General features: G+C 46.5%; 1 protein-coding gene across 1 annotated transcript in view; it reads right to left on the bottom strand.

The window, feature by feature from the left end:
* The window catches only part of LOC128979871 (multiple C2 and transmembrane domain-containing protein 1-like), a 111,311-nt gene that overhangs the window by 62,624 nt on the left and 27,539 nt on the right, over positions 1 to 21,148 (bottom strand). Inside the window, exons 5-6 of the mRNA XM_054398289.1 lie at positions 19,915 to 20,023; positions 10,204 to 10,242 (exon numbers count right to left, since the gene is read on the bottom strand). Coding sequence (XP_054254264.1) covers positions 10,204 to 10,242; positions 19,915 to 20,023 — 148 coding nt within the window. The remainder of the gene's footprint in view (positions 1 to 10,203; positions 10,243 to 19,914; positions 20,024 to 21,148) is intronic.

Genomic DNA, 21,148 nt, shown 5'->3' with positions numbered 1-21,148 from the left:
AAGCAACCTTCTGTAACCCAACCCACAGTGACAAGGGGAGACTCAGGAGGGAGGCTGTGAGCATAAAACAAAAGGATGATCACAGAGCTTCCCAGGCTTCTCCTTAGAAGAAATTAATATTTCCTATGAAATATTAAAACATTGGATTCTCTGATGACTTACTTCCTCCAGAAAGCAGCACACTGCACCCTGGCTTCACTCTTCTGCCACACACAGTGAAAATAAAATCAAAACAAAACAAAACCATGAAGAAATTGCAGAGTTCATCACCTCTCTGGGAAGAGGTGGGAAATTAAATGTTTCATCATATTTCCACCTGAAACTGGACATCCTGTCTACATAATGCCACAACACAGAAAGAAGCAAGGTGAAGAGATCAGACCACAAACAATTATCATTGATGTGGGATGATGTGTTCACAGTCTTGTGTGTTTATATGCAGGCAGGGAGGTTCCCACCTGAATTGTTCTAAAACAAAAAGAGGGAAAGGGGAAAAAAAAAGATGCAGCCTGCATGCTCTGAGTCTTTCTCTCTTTTCTCAAAAGACAATTAAAAGCAGACTTCTGAAAAGGAGGCCCAAGGACACTCAAAGCTGCCTGTGAAAATAAAACCTCCCTGGGTGAGGGCACAGAGGGCACAGTCAGCAAGTTTGCTGATGGCACAAATCATGGAGCAGTGCCTGACACCCCCTCAGGCTGTGCTGGCATCCAGACAGACTTAGGCTGAGAGCTGGACAGGGAGAAATGGAATGAAGTTCAACAAGGGCAAGGTAGAGTCTTGCACCTGGGAAAGAACAGCCCCATGGAGCAGTACAGGTTGGGGACTGAGCTGCTGGAGAGCAGGGAAGGGGAGCAGGACCTGGGGGTCCTGGTGGATGGGAGGTTGACCATGAGCCAGCAATGTGCTCTGGTGGCCAAGAAAGCCAAAGACATTCTGGGGTGGAATAGAAGGGCTGTGGTTAGTAGGTTGAGAGAGGTTCTCCTCCCTCTCTACTCTGCCCTGCTGAGACCACATCTGGAATATTGTGTCCAGTTCTGGAACCCTCAGTTCAAGAAGGACCTCAGGGAACTGCTTGGGAGAGTCCAGCAGAGAGCCACAAAGATGCTGAAGGCAGTGGAACATCTTCCTCATGAGGAGAGCCTGAGGGAGCTGAGGATCTGTAGCTTGGAGAGGAGGAGCCTGAGAGGTGACCTCACTGCTGGTGCTCAAGATGTGCAGGGGGAGTGCCCAGAGGCTGGAGCCAGGCTCTGCTGGGGGATGCCCAAGGACAGCACAAGGGGCAGCGGTGGAAGCTGAGGCAGAGGAAGTTCCATGGAAACAGGAGGAAAAATGTTTTCCCTGTGAGGGTGACAGAGCCCTGGAACAGGCTGCCCAGGGGGGCTGTGGAGTCTCTTTCTCTGAAGACTTTCCAGACCCATCTGTATGTGTTCCTGTGTGTCCTGCCCTAGCTGACCCTGCTCTGGGCAGGGAGGATTGGACTGGATGATCTCCAGAGTTCCCTTCCAACCCCTAACATTCTGCACCTCTGTAATTCTATGAAGAAAAGAGATGTCTTTAGAAAGTACTTTTCAAAATTCCTGTCTTTGGGCATCTAAGTGACCTTTCCAGCTGGAGAAACCCCACAATCTGCCCTCTTCCAGCCTGACCTCACCTCTTCATCCATCAGCCCTCATGCCAAGCAGAGCACCACGTCTCTGCATTGCTTGTGCCCATGTGAACAGACACTGCTTTTACAGTTATTCTCATCACCAGGACACACTCCTCCTCCTCCTCCTCTGTGTCCTTGAACACAAAATCTGTTGTTCAGCAGCTGGACAACAGACAGGAATAGAACAGTTTGCCTACTACAAACCCTTTTTTTTTTATAAGCAACAAAACCAACAAAAAAGTTATTAAAAGTAAATAAATAATGCAGGTCCATGTCCTGCATAGGCACCCAAGCAATACAAACCATGACACTGGCTTGGAAGCTTTGAATAAAGTACCCAAGAAGAAAGGAGTGACCTCATGGCTCTCTACAGCTCCCTGAGAGGAGGTTGCAGTGAGGTGGGGGTTGGGCTCTTCTTCCTCGTGTTAGATGATAGAAGGAGAGGAAATGTGCCAGGGGAGGGTTAGGTTGGAGATGAGGAAAAAAATTCCTTGCTGCAACAGTGGTCAGGGATTGGCACAGGCTGCCCAGGGAGGTGGTGGAGTCTCCATTCCTGGAGATGTTGCAGAACTGTGTGGCCATGGCACTTGGGGCCATGGTTTGGTGCCCATGGTGGGGTTGGGTTGGTGTTGGACTGGCTGAGCTCAGAGGGCATTTCCAACCCAACGCACCTGAAACTCTGGCAAGTGAGGTTTGCTGTGTCCACCAACACTGCCTGCCCTGCCACCAGACACACTCCTGTTACCTTCTAAACTCCCTTATCTCCTTTGGGTTGTTTGGGGTTTTTTGTTGGGTTTTTGGGTTTTGGTGGTTTTTGTTTTGGTTTGGTTTTTGGGGGGGGTTGGTTTGTTTGTTTGGAGTTTTTTTGGTTTTGGTTTTTGTTTGTGTTTTTTGTTTGTGTTTTTTTTGTTTGGGGTTTTTTTGTTTGTTTTAGTTTTTGGTGGTGGTTTTTGTTTGTTTGGTTTTGTTTTTGATTTTGGTTTGGTTTGGTTTGGTCCCATTCAACACCAGTAAGGACAAAACTTTCAGCTCTAGCTCTATGTACATTTCTCTCTCAGTAGAGAGGCCCAGCTGAAGCCACCTTCTCATAGCCTCTCCTAAAAAGCTAATTTTTTTTTCATTATTTTTTTTTTCATAACAAATATTTTCTGGTATCTTCAGACTCTGCGCAGAATTTATATATTCTAACAGGAAGTGTCCTTCAGGGTAATGTAGTGGTGATGACAAGAGATCACTTCATCCAGTGGTGTCCAGGAACCTCCTGAGGTGGTGAACACCTTTCCTACTTTGAGGGACTGCCAGGATAGGTAGAGAGCCACAGCCATGAATTGAATGAACTTTTCTGCAGAGATGAATGATAAACTCATAAGGGTTATCAGGTAAACAGTATGGAACTAGGAGTAGAATCTCAGAGCTGGCTCTGCTCAGTGCTGTGAGTTCCCAGCTCAGGCTCTACTCACTGAGGCACTTTCTGCAGCTCAGGGCAGCTTTGCACAGCCAGGGGCTGCTTCCAGCTGCTGGGCAGAGTGCCTGCCAAGGGCTGGGTGCACAAAGGCTCTGGCTTGGGCTTGCTCCTGGGCACACCAGCAGCACTGACAGCTTGTGGGGCAGGAAGGCAGAGGTGGCAGCTGCAGGGAGGAGTGACCCTCAACTGCCCACCAAGAGACTGCAGCCCATGGATGGCATCTGCAGGAGAAAGCGGTGGGATCACCAGGGTCAGGTCTGGGCCTGTGTCCCAGGAGGATTTGTCCTTCCTGCCTTCCATCCTGATCTCTGTGCTCCAGGATCCAGTTCCATAATCCAGTTCCTGAATCTGGTTTGTGTCTCCTGCTGAGTCCAGTCTGGGCCTTGCCCAGTGCCTGCCCCCAGCAGCAGTGGTGCCAATGGTGCCATCAGTGGCATCAGGGGTTGGGTTCCAGGTTGGTTTGTGCCTCTGTGTCTCTGCTCCATGGTATTGTTCTTGTTCCATCCAGTTGGTTCAGTTTCTTTCCCACCCCATCAGCCTCTCTCCCTTCTTCCCTTTCTCTTCCCTTTGGGAAGCAGAAGGAGTCATGGAGAGCCTCTGGCACACATCTGGTAGCCAGCACAGCCCTGACCCTTGGCACTGCTCCATGTCAAATGAGTCTCCAAGGAGTCTTTTCCTTAAGTTAATGTAAAAATTCTACCTGTTTAATGCAGAAAAACTCACTTGACAACTTCACCTTCCCTACCTCCAGCCATAATCAAGCTACAGTTCTGATTTTGGCTAGAACTAGACAGACCTGTCAATGCTGAACTATCACTGAAGCCTGACTCACCCCAATTCTAGCATCTATGCTTTTGTTTTAAAAGCTGAATACCACTTCACATTAAGAAGTGCTAGAAACAGTAAGACTTTTATCTTTTTTGCTATTGCAGTCACAGCAAAAGTAATTAACCTTTACCATTTTCTAATGGTAAGAGAACAATGAGGAAATAATTTTCTCATGCTAAGAGAAGAAGAAGGAAAGAGAGAGAAAAGATCATTTTTACCTGAGAAAAGAAAATTTAAAGTGTCTCTTTTTAACTCTCTCACTACTTTAGGTTTAATAATGATGAAGGAAAAAAAAACAAACTTTTTTGTTTTACTGTTGTTTTTGACAGCACTGCACTGAACACTGGGAGAACAAGGAGGAGAAAGAGCACAATCTGTGCATTTTTAACTCAGTTTTATGCTGCCAACATTTTAATTGGGCTTCCTTTTTTCCACACCCTCCTCACTGCTATTGATTAAGCCTCTGCACTGTGGAGAAATAGTAAATCAGAAGTCAGGATTGAATTTTTTTTATTATTATTATTTTTACTATTTTTTCTTGTTTTCAGTTAGGGAAAGATGAGAAAATAACTCCTCCCAATTAGCTTGTGCTGGAAATAAAAATGTTTTATTTCTCATAATTTGACCTCCAGGATTCCCTAATGGAAATCACCTCAGCAATTAGCAAAATTCACCTCACTGTCACAGGTGGTGTTGCCTATTGGTCATAAGCCACCTCTCTTAGAAACTTTCCTGTGCTTCTCCTATACCTAGACCACAGGCAATTGATTTATCTAAATTAGCTCTGGTAACCTGACAACTCAGAAAGAGAGAGAGATGCTGAAAACTTGGTTCCCTCAAGCCAAAAAATGAGGCCAGTCTGCATCTTCAGCAAAAAAGCAGAGAGCCCTGGGGGTGCTGGGTGCCAGCAGCTGGAGCTGAGGCAGCAGTGGGCAGGGGGGCAAGAAGGGCAGCAGCAGCCTGGGCTGGAGCAGCAATGGTGTGGGCAGCAGGAGCAGGGCAGGGATTGTGCCCCTGGGCTGGGCACTGCTGAGGCTGCAGCTTGAGTGCTGGGTTCAGCTCTGGGCCCTCAGTGGCAGCAGGAGCCTGAGGGGCTGGAGAGGGTCCAGAGAAGAGCAAGAAAGGTGGGGAAGGGTCTGGAGAAGAGGGCTGGGTAGGGAGAAGCAGCTGAGGGAGCTGCTCCTGCAGAAGAGGAGGCTGAGGGAGACCTCATTGCTCTCTGCAGCTCCATGAGAGGAGGCTGCAGCCAGGTGGGGCTTGGCCTCTGCTCCCTAGTCTCAGGTGATAGAAAGAAAGGAAATGGCCTGAAGTTGTGCCAGGGTAGGTTTAGGTTGGCCATGAGGAACAATTTCTGTGCTGCAAGAGTGGTCAGGGAGTGGCAGAGGCTGCTGAGGGAGGTGGTGCAGTCCCCATGGCTGGAAGTGTTGCAGCAAGCTGTGGCCATGGCACTTGGGGCCAGGGTTTGGTGGCCGTGGTGGGGTTGGGTTGGTGTTGGACTGGCTGATCAAGGGGCAATGGTTTGAAATGGAGCAGGTCAGATTTAGGTTGGATATCAAGAGGAAGTTCTGCACAATGAGAGGTAGAATACTGGAACAGGTTGTCTGGAGATGTTGGAGGTCCCATCCCTGGAGACATTCAAGGTCAAACATGAACCTAGTTGGAGGTATCCCTGCTGACTAAGAGGGTGCTGGACAAGATGACATCAGAGAGTCATTTCTAACCCCATGCAAGCTCTGAATCTGTCATAATGGGTGGCCACCAGGTTGCTTCAACACAACAGCAAGTCTGTGGTGGATGAAATTCCTGACTGAATGCAAATTGTAACTCCCTTCTCTGTTTTTAACTAAAAGGACTCTACCTGGACTACCAGAAGTCTCCTGTCACTGTGAACAGGAATTCTGAGTTACCTTTTTCACAGAGCAAAGACATAAAAGCTCTGAATTCAAAACTCTTTGAATTTATTTTTTTTCCCCCCTTGAATTCAGTGAAAGATGACCTAGAGAGCATGATCCACCTCTTATTAATATTGAACAAGATAATGATGGATATAAAGCAAAAATGACAGGGAAAAGTTAAAAAACGTAACACAAAAACCCCCAACCCAACCCCACAAACAAACAAAATAATCCCACCCAACCAAACTCAAAAAAGCATGAAAAGAAGGAAAAAACCTTCTAAAACCAAAAATAAAAGTCTTGTTGTATTTTGTCAGGGCCACTAACAAATGTTTACAGCTTTTGAAAACAGCTTTACTCAGAAATGGGTAAGGGAAGAGCAACAGATGGCATCTGGAGCTGTGTGAAGTTTTTGACACTGTGCCACTAAATGGGATGAGCATCCCAAATGAGATGCTGCTCACCAAATGGGAAGAGCATGGACCCGAGGGGTGGGCCCTGGCTGGGTAAGGAATTGGCTGCAAGGCTGCACTCAGAGAGCTGTGGCCAACAGCTCAAGGTGCCAGTGGAGACCAGAGCTGTGCCTCAGGGGTGGGTGCTGGGACCAGTGCTGCTTCACATCTCTCTGGGTGACATGGGCACTGAGGCACCTTCAGCAAGCCTATAGGTGACTCCAAGCTGTGTGGCCCAGCTGGCATGCTGGATGGACAGGATGGCATCCAGAGGGGCACTGGACAGGCTGGAAACAAGACCAAACTCCTGCAGCTGGCTCAGGGCCATCCCCAGCACCAGTCCAGGCTGGGGGAGGAGTGGCTGAGAGCAGGCTGCAGGAGAAGGCCTTGGGGGTGCCAGGTGCTGACAAAGTGCCCAGGAGCCAGCAATGGTCCCTGGCAGCCCAGAGCCAGCTGTGTGCTGAGCTGCATCCAGAGCAGGGAGAGAGCAGCACAGGGAGAGGATTCTGCCCTCTGCTCTGCTGTGCTCAGAGCCCACCTGCAGCACTGCCTCCAGCTCTGGGCCCCAGCACAGGAAGGACCTGGAGCTGCTGGAGAGGCTCCAGAGGAGGCCACCAAGAGGAGCAGAGGCTGCAGAACCTCCCCTGTGGGACAGGATGGGAGAGTTGGGGCTGTGCAGCCTGCAGAAGAGAAGGCTCCAGGGAGACCTCAGAGCAGCCTCCCAGCACCTGAAGGGCTGCAGGAGAGCTGGGGAGGGACTTGGGACAAGGGCTGGGAGTGGCAGGATGAGGGAGAATGGCTTTGAGCTAGGAGAGGGCAGATGGAGAGTGGAGATGAGAGAGAAATTCTTTCCAATGAGGGTGGGGAGAGACTGGCACAGGTTGCCCAGGGAGGCTGTGGCTGCCTCCTCCCTGGAGATGTTCCAGGCCAGGCTGGATGAAGCCTTGAGCAAGCTGGGCTGGGGGAGGTGTCCCTGCCCATGGCAGGGGGCTGGAACTGGATGATCTTGGAGGTTCCTTTCAGGCCAAACCCTTCTATCCATGAATCTATGACAATGCACATCTCTGTTGAGTTCGGTGTTTCATGAGACCTTAACTTCATCTTTATGGCAGACAGGAGGAGGAGGAGGAGTTTTTGAGGCAGAGACTCAGGTTTTGGTCCAAGTAATTTCTGTGCAAGCAGATGAGTGCTGTAATACTGCACTAGAGGAGATCAGTTATGGTTCTTCTCACTGCTACTTCACATGGCCAAGGAACAAGGTGCAAGCAATGGAGGTGATGGACACAACAACCCACACTGCTCCATCTCAACTTCAAGGTACACAGGTCCCAGAGAAGGCCAGCACCAAGTACATACATTTTAAGAAGCAAAACACACTGCCACAACCAGTAAAATGGAAGTAATTTATTAGAGATGCCATTTTAAAGATTTTTAAAGAATTTAGAGAGCTAAAAAAGAGAAGGTTTAAGAGATTGTAAACTATTATCTGCTAAAAAATGTCATGTTCTGTCTTTTTCTTTTTTATCTCCAGCCTCAGGAGTGTAAGGCAAACCTTTCCAGGAGAAGGAGGATCTCAACAGGACCTTTTCTGCACTACCTAATGGCATTAAGCACCTAATTCTAGACATGTTTTTAAATTTACAGGCAATGACTTATTTAATATTGATCACTCTCCCTCCACCCTAGAGAGCAAGCAGCCTGGAGTTGGAAGGAACTCTTTGTAAATAAAATGGTCTTCTGATTTGCTTTCCTGACACCAGACCAAAGATATGGAACTCTGGAACAGCCCCACAAGGCAGGTGAGCTCCTGGGGTTTAGCTGAGGTACCTCTGCCAAGTCAGGCGCACATCAAGATGCTTCCAGATGCATCACATCTCTAAGGAAATTACTGCTTCAGACAAGAACAATGGAGGGAAAAATGAAGTATTTAAATTAATTGTTGACTATTTTGATATGCTCTCTGTGCCAGGGTGGCATCACCAAGTGAAAGTGACGAAAGAGAACACAGATAAATAATTCACTTGAGCAGCTCTGGGGAATTCCCTCCTTGTGCCACTCAATGAGGGATCACTGAAGCTACCAGTCTGGAATCTGAGCTATGGCAAAGTTCTTATTGAACATCACCCAACACACCCAGCACAGGCAGTTCAGGCATCACTGTCAAGGTATAAAACTGACCTTCACCATCCAGGATTTGAAGTGAGCTACAGGAGAGCTGGAGAGGGACTTGTTACAAAGGTACGGAGTCACAGGAAGTCAAACTGGAAGAAGCTGGATTGAGATGAGACATTAGAAGGACAGCAAAACTGGGGAAGGGTCTGGTAAGGAGCAGCTGAGGGACCTGGGATTGTTTAGCCTGGAAAAGAGGAGACTGAGGGGAGACCTCATTGCTCTCCACAGCTCCCTGAAAGGAGGTTGCAGTGGGTTTGGAGTTGGTCTCTTCTGCCCAGGATTGGATGAGAGAAGGAGAGGAACTGGCCTGGAGTTGTGCCAGGGAGGTTGAGGCTGGATATGAGCAACAGTTCCTTTGCTACAAGAGTGGTCAGGGATAGGCACAGGTTGCCCAGGGAGGTGGTGGAGTCACCATCCCTGGAGGTGTTCAAGAAACCTGTGGCCATGGCACTTGGGGAGTTGGGTTGATGGACTCAAGGATCTTAGAGGGCTTTCCAGCCAAAACAATTCTATGACTCAATTATTAGGAGGAAATTCTCCCCTGTGAGGGTGGTGAGGCACTGAAACAGGTTACCCAGAGAAGTTGTGGAGGCTCCAAGCCTGGCAGTGTTGGATGGGGCCTTGAGCAACCTGTCCTAGTGCCCATGGCAGGGGGTTGGAACTGGATGATCTTGAAGCTCCCTTCCAACCCAAACCATTTTATGATTTTATGATTCTATGACCCTCACAGCTCTTCATTAACTCTCCATAACTTCAGGAGTCTTAGATATTTCAAGGAATGGTCACACAAATGTTGTGACAATCAAAGTCCTACACATCATTACTTCACCAAGTGTCTTTGCTTCTGAGATTTCGAAAAGGAGACACAAAGCTGCTGGAGTGGGTGCAGAGGAGGCCACAAAGATGATGCAAGGGCTGGAGCAGCTCTGCTGTGAGGCCAGGCTGAGGGATCTGGGGGGGTTCAGCCTGGAGAGGAGAAGGCTCTGGGGGGACCTTAGAGCTGCCTTCCAATACCTGGAGGGATCCTGCAGGAAGGCTGCAGAGGAACTTTTCCTGAGGGTGTCTGGAGACAGGACAAGGGGGAATGGTTTGGATCTGAGGCAGAGCAGGGTTAGACTGGAGCTGAGGAAGAAGTTCTTCAGTGTGAGGCTGCTGAGACTCTGGCACAGGCTGCTCAGGGAGGCTGTGGCTGCCTCCTGCCTGGGGGTGTTGAAGGCCAGGCTGGATGAGGCCTTGAGCAGCTGAGTCTAGTTGAGAGGTGTCCCTGGGCATGGCGGGGAGGTTGGAGGAGATGAGCTCTCAGGTCCCTTTCAATGATTCTGTGATTCATGAGGTTCAACAAGACCAAGGGCAAGGTCCTGCACATGGGTCAGGGTAACTCCTGGTACCAGTCCAGGCTGAGGATGAAGGGAGGAGAGGGTGTTGGGAGTGCTGGGAGGTAAAAAGCTGGAAAGCAGGCAGGATCAGGATATGTTTGCTACTGATATGAAGATCTTTCACAGTAGGATAAAATGCTGTAACACAGTTGAGAGGTTGAATGGTGATATGGCAAGCCCCCCACTTTTGTGATTTTGACTGGATGAAACACAAAACAATGTGACAGAAACACCACCTGAAGGAGGATAAATCCCACAGCACAAGTTGTGCAGTCCTAAATTTGTCTTTTTTTTTTTGGTAAAACATCACAGCTTTCCTGAAACAAACAACAAGAAGGCAGCCACAAGACCACATGCTGACAGTTACCTTACTTGATCTTTTCCAACTCTTCCTCATTAGCATGGTCTGAAAACAAAATAGAGCATTTTAATCACCTTCCCTCTGCCACACAGAAACAGAAGCCAGAGGTCTCCAAGGGGACAACCACCACCACTGAAGCAGCCAGAAGTGCACTCCAGCAACCACTCACTCCATGAGACTGAAGCGAACCCAGAGAGCAGGCAGAGTGCCCAGGTCCAGAGACAATGAAGTATGAGAAACAGCAAAAACAGCCACAAAAAAAGAACCAGATAAGCACATGAGGAAAAAATGGATGTGCCATTACTGATAACAGCCTCAGTTTTGACTGACACTTGCCTGGTGGTTCTGGGAGATTCCATCTACCCCAATTTATTTTTTATTATTATTAATTTTTTTTGCAACACTACTGTTTGGTGTAGTCACCTTGGACAACACCAATCTGTGGTCAAACCCTGAGGATTGCCATTGATGATTAGTTTCAGAGGAGTCAAAAAAACAAAATAGCTCTTTGGTTTGATAATGCTGCAGGTGGGATAGAGAACAAAAAAAAAAATCATATTCTTTAAACAACCCCCAAAAATGTCCTAAATAATCTGTAAAGCCTTGGCATTCCTGAGGACAGCACTTTCACATCCCAAGAAGTAAAGTGCCCACAGACACAGATTCCTAGCCATTGAATAAAACTGAATTAATTAATCCTTAACCCTTAAATGAAACAATTATTTGATTCTTAACCCTTAAATAAATCAGAATTATTTAATCCTTAATCCTTAAATAAAACAGAATTATTTGATCCTTAACAACTATTAAATAAATCAGAATTATTTAATCTTAAACCTTAAATAAAACAATTATTTGATTCTCAGCCCTTAAATAGAACTGAATTATTTCATTCTTAACCCTGAAATAAAACTGAATTATTTAATCCTTAGCCCTGAAATAAAACTGAATTATTTGATCCTTAACCCTTAAATGAATCAAAATTATTTAATCCTTAATCCTTAAAAAACTGAATAATTTCATCCTCAACCCTTAAATAAAACTGAATTATTTAATCCCTAATCCTTAAATGAAACAGGATTATTTGATTCTTAACCCTTAAATAAAACTGAATTATTAATCCCTAATCCTTAAATGAAACAGGATTATTTGATTCTTAGCCCTTAAATAAAACTAAATTATTTCATCCTTAACCCTTAAATAAAACTAAATGATTTAATTCTTAACCCTTAAACAAATAAATACTGGTCAAGAAGGGTGTGGACAATTTATCTGTGAACAGAGCTCTTCTGTAAATCAGTTTTGTGGAGACAGAGAGAAATTAATTCATACAATTTAATAACATTTATCATCCTGTTGTGGTCAGTGAGCAAGAATGAATTAAAGGTACTGAATGTTTTATAAAGCTGGGGAAAAAAAATCCAATTAAATCATTTTTACAGGGCAGACACTTAAGAATTAAGTGGCTGGAGGGTCACAACCCCTGAGCTCCTGGGTGGTGCCCTACAAAGCAGAGCCCAAAGGGCTTGGCTGGGCTGTGGAGCAGGCTGCGGGCAAGGTGCAGAGCACAACCTGACAGCTGAATTAAGCAGCTGCCAAGGATTCTCTCAGCTCTGGGGAGTTCAGTTGGAGCAGAAAGGTGTTGACCAGGCTTCTTGAGTGCCTCAGCACCACCACCAGCTGCAGCAGAGTGAGCTGAAGCCACCACAACCATCCTCAGGAAAGCCAACAACACAAGTGTCAGGGGTGGTACACAAACAGATATATAAAATTAGCTACATGGAACTTCATCTGAAAATATTCCATGCCCTGAGTCCATCATTCTTTTTATTTTCTGGTATATCATCTCATTATCCTTCTGGCAAATAAATTAGTAAAAATTAATATAAATTAATATAGATTAATATAGATTAATATGAATTAATGTACTATACTACACTACACTATACTATAATAATTTAGAATATAATGTAATATAATGTAATGTTATATAATATAATATAATACGATATGATATGATATGATATGATATAATATAATATAATAAATATAATATAATAAATATAATATAATATAATATAATATAATATAATATAATATAATATAATATGATACAATATAATATAATATAATAATATTGTATTGCATTATGTTATATTATTTTATATTATATTATAACGTTATATTAATTATCTTATACATTCTATAATTTTATTTATCATGTAATGTAATATAATAAGATACAATGTAATATAATAATAAGATAATTCCATAAAATTTGAGGCATCAAGCTCATTGACAGCATATTAATGCTGTTGTCATATGAAGCAAAAAATAACCCCAACAACCCCAAAACTAAGCATTAACCATCATTTGGGATAAATTACCTAAGGGGGAAAAAATAATGCTGCTGAGTTTTATTCTCATTAAATAACAACATCCCAGTAGCAATCACCTCTCTCTCTTTGCTTTGTTTTTATTCTCAGGCTGTTGGCAGTGGTGGAAGAGTAGTTTCCAATCTCTGCTGGCCCTAAGGCAACAGTTCTCAACCAGCTACTAAATTTTCATTCCCACTAGCCAAGAGCTGTCTCTGAGCCCAAGTTTGTAAACAGCTGCTGTGGGGAAGAGATGGGAAAGCTGTGGTGAGAGCTCACAACCTGCCCTGCAAATTTCCCCAGTGATGGAATCTGTGCATTGAGAGAGCTGCTGCAGAAAGAGATGGAATGGAAACTGAGACATGCAGCCATGGTGGCAACACCAAGCATAGACAGAGCCTGCAGGCATCACAAAGGAGTTTGTAACAGGCACACAGGCAGGGGGCACACAGGGCATGCACAGGGGAAGGGTTTCACAGGGCACTGTCAGAACCAGAGGAACAAAAATTAGCTTCATTCCAAGGCACTGCTAGCTCTGGCTTCTTTTAAACTGATCACCCAGGGTGGAACAATACAGAAAGCACATCATAAACACATCAGTTTTTTAAAAGCAGTGTTTAAAACACTGAAGATTTTTTAGAGCTCACAAGGTTGTAACATTTTTATATCTATAGATATAGATAAAGATGATGTAGAGAGATAGAGATAGAGATACAGAGATAGAGAGACAGAGAGAGATGATAGAGACAGAGAAAGAGACAGAGAGAGAGATATAGAGACAGAGATAGAGAGAGATCTTTCCCCCTCATTTGTTTATTTGATGCCTTCTTAGTTTAGACTAGTTAAAGGGAAAAAAATAATTACAAATGCTGCTATTAAGGTAAAGGACAAATATTAAGAGCACAGAGCAAATTGGAAGGAGTGCTACTGCAATGTAGTAGTTTTAGGCTGCAGGGAAATGATGCTTTTCACAAACACTGGAGAAAACTCTTCAGTTTCAGCTGTGCAAGAACAATTCATTCACCAGTTTTGACCCAGAGTTTATGACTGTTCCAAACTCAGAACACATCAGATTGCCTTCACTTGCCTGAGCTCAGGAGGACAGTTCCCTTCATCTAAGTAGTCTGAGTGAGATACCACAACAATTACAAGATTGCTCCTTCACATTTTTCTGCCTTTAGGTGGCAAAAGGCAAAGATAATTACACACAAGATTGGCCAGAACTTCTGATTTGTTCACCTGTCCACACTCCTACACAAATATTCAGTGAGAACATCAGGCTGCTTCTGCATTTTCATCCCATAAAATGCGTCACAAAAAATCAAATTTTGTCTTCTTCTTTACAAAAACAATGTACTTTACATGAACCCATGACCCATACTATTCTCCAGGATCACAAAATGCCTTTTTTTTTTTCCCCCAAATAAACTAATGTTTTTCACAAAGTCTGTACATATACTGACATCATGTACAATTTAAATGTAGATGTGTACATGCATTTATAAATGCATATGCAGGTACTGAGGGAAGGGTTCCTAGCAAATCCATTGATCCTTCTGTCCTTTCAATTCCATCATCCACTGGAGCTTCTTCTTCTCAGAGGAGAAAGAGAAATTGCTTTGTGCTCCCTGGAATTACTGTCTCCCTAAATTTCAAGAACATTATCTAGGACCTTTCCAGCTAAGAAGAACCTAAACTCCACAGATGTCATGAGTTCTGATAATCAGGATGATGTTCAGGCACCAGGACAGGTTAGAGGCTGCCCTGCTGGAGAGCAGCTCCACAGAGAAAGACCTTGGAGTGCTGGTGGGCAGCAAGTTCTGCATGGCACAACAATGTGCTCTGGTGGCCAAGAGAGCCAAGGGGAGCCTGGGGTGCAGCAAGAAAGGTGTCCAGCAGGGCTAGGGAAGTTCTTCTGCCTCTCTACTCTGCCCTGCTCAGACCACCCCTGCAATCCTGTGTCCAGTTTGGGGCTCCCCAGTTCCAGAGAGACAGAGACCTGCTGGAGAGAGTCCAAGGCAGAGCCAGGAGGATGATTTGGGGACTTGAGCATCTCCCCTGGGAAGAGAGCCTGAAAGCCCTGGGGCTGTTCAGTGTGGAGAAGAGAAGGCTGAGAGGGATCTGATCAATGTCTATCAATAGCTGAGGGGTGGGTGTCAAGGGGAGGGGGCCAGGCTCTGCTGGGTGGTTCCCAGGGATAAGCCAAGAAATGGGTTCAAAGTTGAACAGAGAAGATTTCAGCTCACCATGAGGAGAAACTTCTTGACAGTGAGGGTGACAGAGCCCTGGAGCAGGCTGCCCAGGGGGGTTGTGGAGTCTCCTTCTCTGGAGCCTTTCAAAGCCCACCTGGCTGCATTCCTGTGCAGACTACCCTGAGTGACCCTGCTCTGGCAGGGGGTTGGACCTGATGAACTCTGGAGGTCCCTTCCAACTTCTGATACACTGTGAGACTCTGATACATCACAGAAATTACTTTAAGGAGGAAGTTCTTTACAATGAGGGTGGTGAAAATGCTGGAATAGGTCACCCAATGATGTGGTTGAGGTCCCATCCCTGGAGACATTCAAGATCAGGCTGGATGTGTCCCTGGGAAGCCTGATACAGATGCAGCAGACAGGCTGGAGGGAAGAGATGCCATCCAGAGGGACCTGGACAGGCTGGAGAGGTGGGCACAAGCCAACCTCATGAGGTTCAACAAGACCAACGGCAAAGTCCTACAGCTGGGTGGAGGCAATGCCAAGCACAAATCCAGGCTGGGCAGGGACTGGCTGGAGAGTAGCCCTGAGGAGAGGGACTTGGGGGTGCTGGGGGAGGAGAAGCTCACCAGGAGCTGTCAATGTGCACTTGCAGCCCAGAAAGCCAAGCAGAGCCTGGGCTGCATCAGGAGAAGTGTGGCCAGCAGGTCAAGGGAGGTGATTCTCCCTCTCTGCTCAGCTCTGCTGAGACCCCACCTGGAGTACTGCATCCAGTTCTGGAGCCTCTGTTACAAGAGGGATCTGGACATGCTGGAAGGTGTCCAGAGAAGGGCCACCAGGATGAGCAGAGGGCTGGAGCTGCTCTGCTATGAGGAGAGACTGAAAGAGTTGGGGCTGTTCAGTCTGGAGAAGAGAAGGCTCTGAGGTGACCTTCTTGTGGCCTTCCAGGATCTGAAGGGGGCTCCAAGAAAGCTGGGGAGGGACTTTTTAGGCTCCCAGGGAGTGACAGGACTGGGGGAATGGAACAAAGCTGGAAGTGGGGAGATTCAGGCTGGATGTGAGGAAGAAGTTCTTCCCCATGAGAGTGGTGAGAGCCTGGAATGGGTTGTGCAGGGAGGTGGTTGAGGTCCCATCCCTGGAGGTGTTTGCAGCCAGGCTGGATGAGGCTCTGGCCAGCCTGCTGTAGTGTGAGGTGTCCCTGGCCATGGCAGGGGGGTTGGAACTGGATGATCCTTGTGGTCCCTTCCAACCCTGACTGATTCTATCATTCTATGATTCTATACTCAAGGTGAGGCTGGACAGGGCTCTGGGCAACCTGATCTAGTGGAGTTTGTCCGTGCTGACTGCAGAGCGGGTTGGACTGGATGACCTCTGAAGGTCCCTTCCAACCCAACCCATTCTGTGATTCTGTGATTCCATATGAATGTTGTGGATCATCCTGCCTGCAGTGTGAGGATTCTCTGGTTTCACTGCCGCTTTGTCAGAAGCCTTCCGAGACCTGAATCTTGGGAAGATTGGTTTCCACTAATAAACACAGACATCAGATGAGGAATCAGAACCTTCACCTACATCTCTGGCATTTGGGGAATGATATCCTGTATAACACTTTGACTGGGAAGAAACAGAATGAAATCCTGGGAACAGTTTGGCCACTTTAGATAAATTTAGGGTTAATCCACTAAAAAGAAGTTAATGCCTGGTAGCACAAACTCTGTCACAACCAATCACCTGGGCATGGAAAAGTTTCTTTCTAGCAAAGTCTAAGGTGCTCCCATTTCTTTGGATGTTCAGCTGCCAATTTAACAAGTAAATATGCATCAGACACAAGTTACACTGAAGTGTCTTAATGACACTTCTCTCTGTGAATTTTATGTCACAAATCACCTCACCTCTGACAGTCTTGAGTGCTCTTTGTATAACAGATGGCAACACTGAGTGGCACAGTAGCTGTTCTGGTGATCCTCAACACAAGAAGGACATGGAACTGCTGGAATGGGTCCAGAGGAGGCCACCAAGATAATCAGAGGAAAGAATCTCCTCTGTGGATCAAGGTTCAGAGAGTTGGGGGTGCTCAGCATGGAAGAGAGAATGCTCCAGAGAGACTTTGGGGCAGCCTTCCACGACCTGAAGAGACCCCAGGAGAGCTGGGGAAGGACTTTGGACAAGGGCTGGGAATGCCAGGATGAGGGAGAATGGCTTTGAGTTGGGGGAGGGGAGATTGAGAGTGGAGAGGAGGAAGAAATTGTTGGCAGTGAGGGTGGGGAGAGACTGGCACAGGTTGCCCAGGGAGGCTGTGGCTGCCTCCTGCCTGGAGGTGTTCCAGGCCAGGCTGGATGAGGCCCTGAGCAACCAGGCCTGGGGGAAGGTGTCCCTGGCATGGCAGTGGGTTGGAATTGGATGATCTTGGAGGTCCCTTCCAACTCAACCCATTCTATGAACCTTATGATTCTATGGAAAAAGTAAACTAACACGCTGTCCAGATAATATTTTCCTAACCAAAAACATAGTATTTCTGTATTGCATGATTGAAGATAATGCCAAAACCACTTGGGCAAAGAGGGCTGCTAGCAGCTGACTCAGAAATGCTGTTGCTACCCAAACACACACAGAATGGATGAATTACATTTTTTTTTGTTTGTTTTTGATGTGAGTGAAGAAGGAATTCTGTGGTGCTCATTTGCAAGACAGCATTCTGAGTTGCCTGGACAAACACACTGCTAAAAGAAAAAGATCTTCCCTAAGTGAGCTTCCTGCACTTCATTACCATGTCCCATTACTTTTGTTAAGTTCTATCAGGAAGAATCTAACAGACTGAATCCCTGTTCTCAGAAATTCCACATCTCTGCCATACCAAACACTTACTTCCAACAATTCTGATTTTCTAGGCTGCTTAAAGAAGGAGAAAAGTGTGGAGGGGGAAGAGCAGTACTACAATTCACCTCTAAGTCCTCAGCTGTGCAATAGGATGATGTCTCACACTTTGCAGCACACACAAACGTCTTCGCTTGTACAAAACCCATGAAGTTGGACCACATCCAAGTGCAGGGTTCTACACTTTGGCCACAACAACCCCATGCTGCACTGCAGGCTGGGGATAGAGTGGCTGGAGAGCAGCCAGGCAGAAAGGGACCTGGGAGTGCTGGGTGACAGCAGCTGAACAGGAGCCAGCAGTGTGCCCAGGTGGCCAAGAAGGCCAATGGCATCCTGGCCTGCATCAGCAAGAGTGTGGCCAGCAGGAGCAGGGAACTCATCCTGCCCTGTGCTCAGCACTGATCAGGCCACACCTTGAGTGCTGTGTCCAGTTCTGGGCTCCTACATTCAAGAGAGATGTTGAGATGCTGGAAGGTGTCCAGAGAAGGGCAACAAAGCTGGGGAGGGGTCTGGAGCACAGCCCTGTGAGGAGAGGCTGAGGGAGCTGGGGGTGTTCAGCCTGGAGAAGAGGAGGCTCAGGGCAGACCTCATTGCTGTCTACAACTACCTGAAGGGAGGTTGTAGCCAGGTGGGGGTTGGGCTCTGCTCCCAGGCACCCAGCACCAGAACAAGAGGACACAGACTCAAGCTGCACAGAGGGAAGTTTAGGCTTGAGCTTAGAAAAAGAATTTTTCCCAGAAAGAGAGATTTTCCCTTGGGATATGCTGCCCAGGGAGGTGGTGCAGTCACCATCCCTGGAGGTGTTCAAAATAAGCCTGGATGAGGCACTCAGTGCCATGGGTTAGTTCATTGGGTGGTGTTGGGTAAGAGGTTGGACTGGATGATCTTGAAGGTCTTTTCCAACCTGGTTAATTCTGTGATTCTGTGATATCCATGTGTTACAGCTATAAGCTATTGCTTAATGGTAAACAAGAATTAGATCCTTCCAGAGAGTTCAGTTAAAGATGCTGGGTGAATTTTTTCCTAAGAGTCTAAGCAACATAAATAGTGATAAAAATTATTTCATTTCATTGGCTCTTGTAATTTTCTATTCTATCTGAAACCACAGATATGTTTTTCTCTTTCTCTTCCCTGTCTCCTCTGCTTGCAATTTCTCCCCCTCTCTTTATCTCCATGGCTTTGCTGGGATAATCTGTGTTTTGTCTACTGTTTGAGGTACCAGGGAGAAAGGGGAGGGGGGCAGAGGGAGCTGGTTTGGCTGCCTACAGCTGCCTGCTTTGGAGGGGCTAAGAGGTGAAGCATTTTCTCCCTGGGCTGCCCAGGGAGGCACACTTCTGATTGTTGAGCTGTAAATACATGTCAGTATATTTTGTAGATGCTTTATCACCTCATGTAACGGCAGATTTAGTCCATTTTGTAAATATAACTTCATTTTGCTTCCCAATCTTTCTGAGCTAACCTGGTGATTTATTCTGGAGGCAACTCTCCATCCTGCGAGAGAGTCTTTGATTGTAGTAAGCTGGGGTAGGGGGGGTGTGTGTGTGTGCAAATCCTAAGCCTACAACACCATGGAAAAAATCATCAGATCATTTCCTGGACCTTTTCTGAAGCCAAAGGGATCCACATTATTTCACAGCCTCTGAGTGAGATGCCACTTCTGCAGGACAACTGCTCCAGTCTAAAGCCAGCTGGCGAAACACCTCAAAAGAGAGACAAGGATTTGTCACAACCAGCAGGACCTGCGAAGCTGGCAACTATTTTTCACTTACAACTACATGGCTCAGGACAGTAGGATTGATGAAAGGACTACAATAAACCTAGAAAACCACATAATTTGGTAAACTGAAGTGAAGGAATTGAAAAACAACAAGTAATGCCTCAACACTGTGTGCTGGAAAGCAGAAATAAGACCTTTCCTCAAGTTTCTGTCTTTTCAGTGTGGAAGAGGATTCAGATGTTCTTATCTAGAGATGGCAGCACTAGGTCCAGAATTCTCCATCATTGATTTGCTGATGTTTTTGCCCACATTAACCGGAATCATTCACCTGCAGCTGAACTTTATCAGAACCTGCTGATCAATAATGATCTGTCCGGATCTCGGCGAGGATCCAGTCCAGAGAGGAGTATGCTGTACCACACCACAAACACTGCTCAGCATTATCGAAGGACTGGGAAAAATCAAATTAGAGGTCAGAACATGGTGTTTAATCTCATGCTTGAAGTCACCCAAGCACTGACCAGGTGTGACAACACAGTATGGAAATGTTTCAACTCACCGCTTCTCGCTGCTCTTCCCTAGGAGTCAACAGCACCGACAACAAGATGCTTCCTAGGTCATGGTCAGGGTAATGAGGATCCTTCAGGCTCAAGGTAACATCTGTGTGCCTAGAAGACATCAAATATATCCATTTGATGTGATTTCAGGCTCTCAGATAACGCCATTTCTGAACCATGGCAATTTTAAAGGTGCTCAGTACGGAAGCTACCTGAAAACAGTGTCACAACTTTGCCCTATTCCTGCTTTCAAGTACTGCAGGCTAAAGGCTCCTAAATAAATACTAAATTACTCTGTGTGAAGTATAAGTACTCACACACACTGAAATAATCAACTCCTTGAACTGTAACACACACCAAAAAAAAAAAGTCACAGAGAAAAATGAAGCTAAGCAGGAGGTGGCAATGCTGTGCATGAAGATAATGCAGAAAACAAGATTAAAGAGGTTATGGAATTAACCTCCTTGTGAGCAACCAGGTTGTGCATGGCTGTTCATATGTTGTTAACATCACAAGTAATTATCTAAACATCAGTATTTTTTCTTGGCTACTCTTCACAGCAACACACAGAATCACAGCATGCTGGGGTTGGAAGGGACCTCTGGAGATATCCACTCCAAGCCCCCTGCTCCAGCAGGGCACCCACAGCAGCTTGCCCAGCAGCACAATGCAATGGGGGAGCTGGAAGCTCTCCACACAAAGAGACTCCACAACCTCTCTGGGCAGCCTGCTCCAGCCCTCCAGCACCCTCACCCCAAACAACTTTCTCCTCCTGCTCAGCTCCAACCTCCTGGGTCCCACTTTGTGCCCCTTGCCCCTTGTCCTGGGCACCACTCAGCAGAGTCTGGCCCCAGCCTCTTGCCCCACACAGCTCCTTTAGCTCTTGCTGAGCATTGCTCAGCTCCCCTCTGGGGCTGCTCTTCTCCAGGTTTACCAACCCCAGGGCTCTCAGCCTTTGCTCCTTGCAGAGGTGATCCAGAGGCATCTCTGTAGCCTCCTCTGGACTTTCTGCAGTACTTCCCTGTCTCTCTTGAACTTGGGAGCCCAGAACTAGACATGAGGGGGAGGAAAATGTCCCTGAACCTGCAGGCCACACTCTTCTTACTGCACCCCAGCAGACCATTGACCTTTGTGGCCACAAGGGCACATTGCTGTCCCATGGGGAACTTGCTGTGCACCAACACTGCCAGGTCCTTCTCCACAGAGCTGCTCTCCAGCAGGTGCTCACCTGGAGTG

Source organism: Indicator indicator, chromosome Z, assembly GCF_027791375.1.
Source record: "Indicator indicator isolate 239-I01 chromosome Z, UM_Iind_1.1, whole genome shotgun sequence".
NCBI lineage: Eukaryota > Metazoa > Chordata > Aves > Piciformes > Indicatoridae > Indicator > Indicator indicator.
The sequence above is the reverse complement of the archived record's forward strand: the minus strand, read 5'-3'. Positions and strand labels throughout refer to the sequence as shown.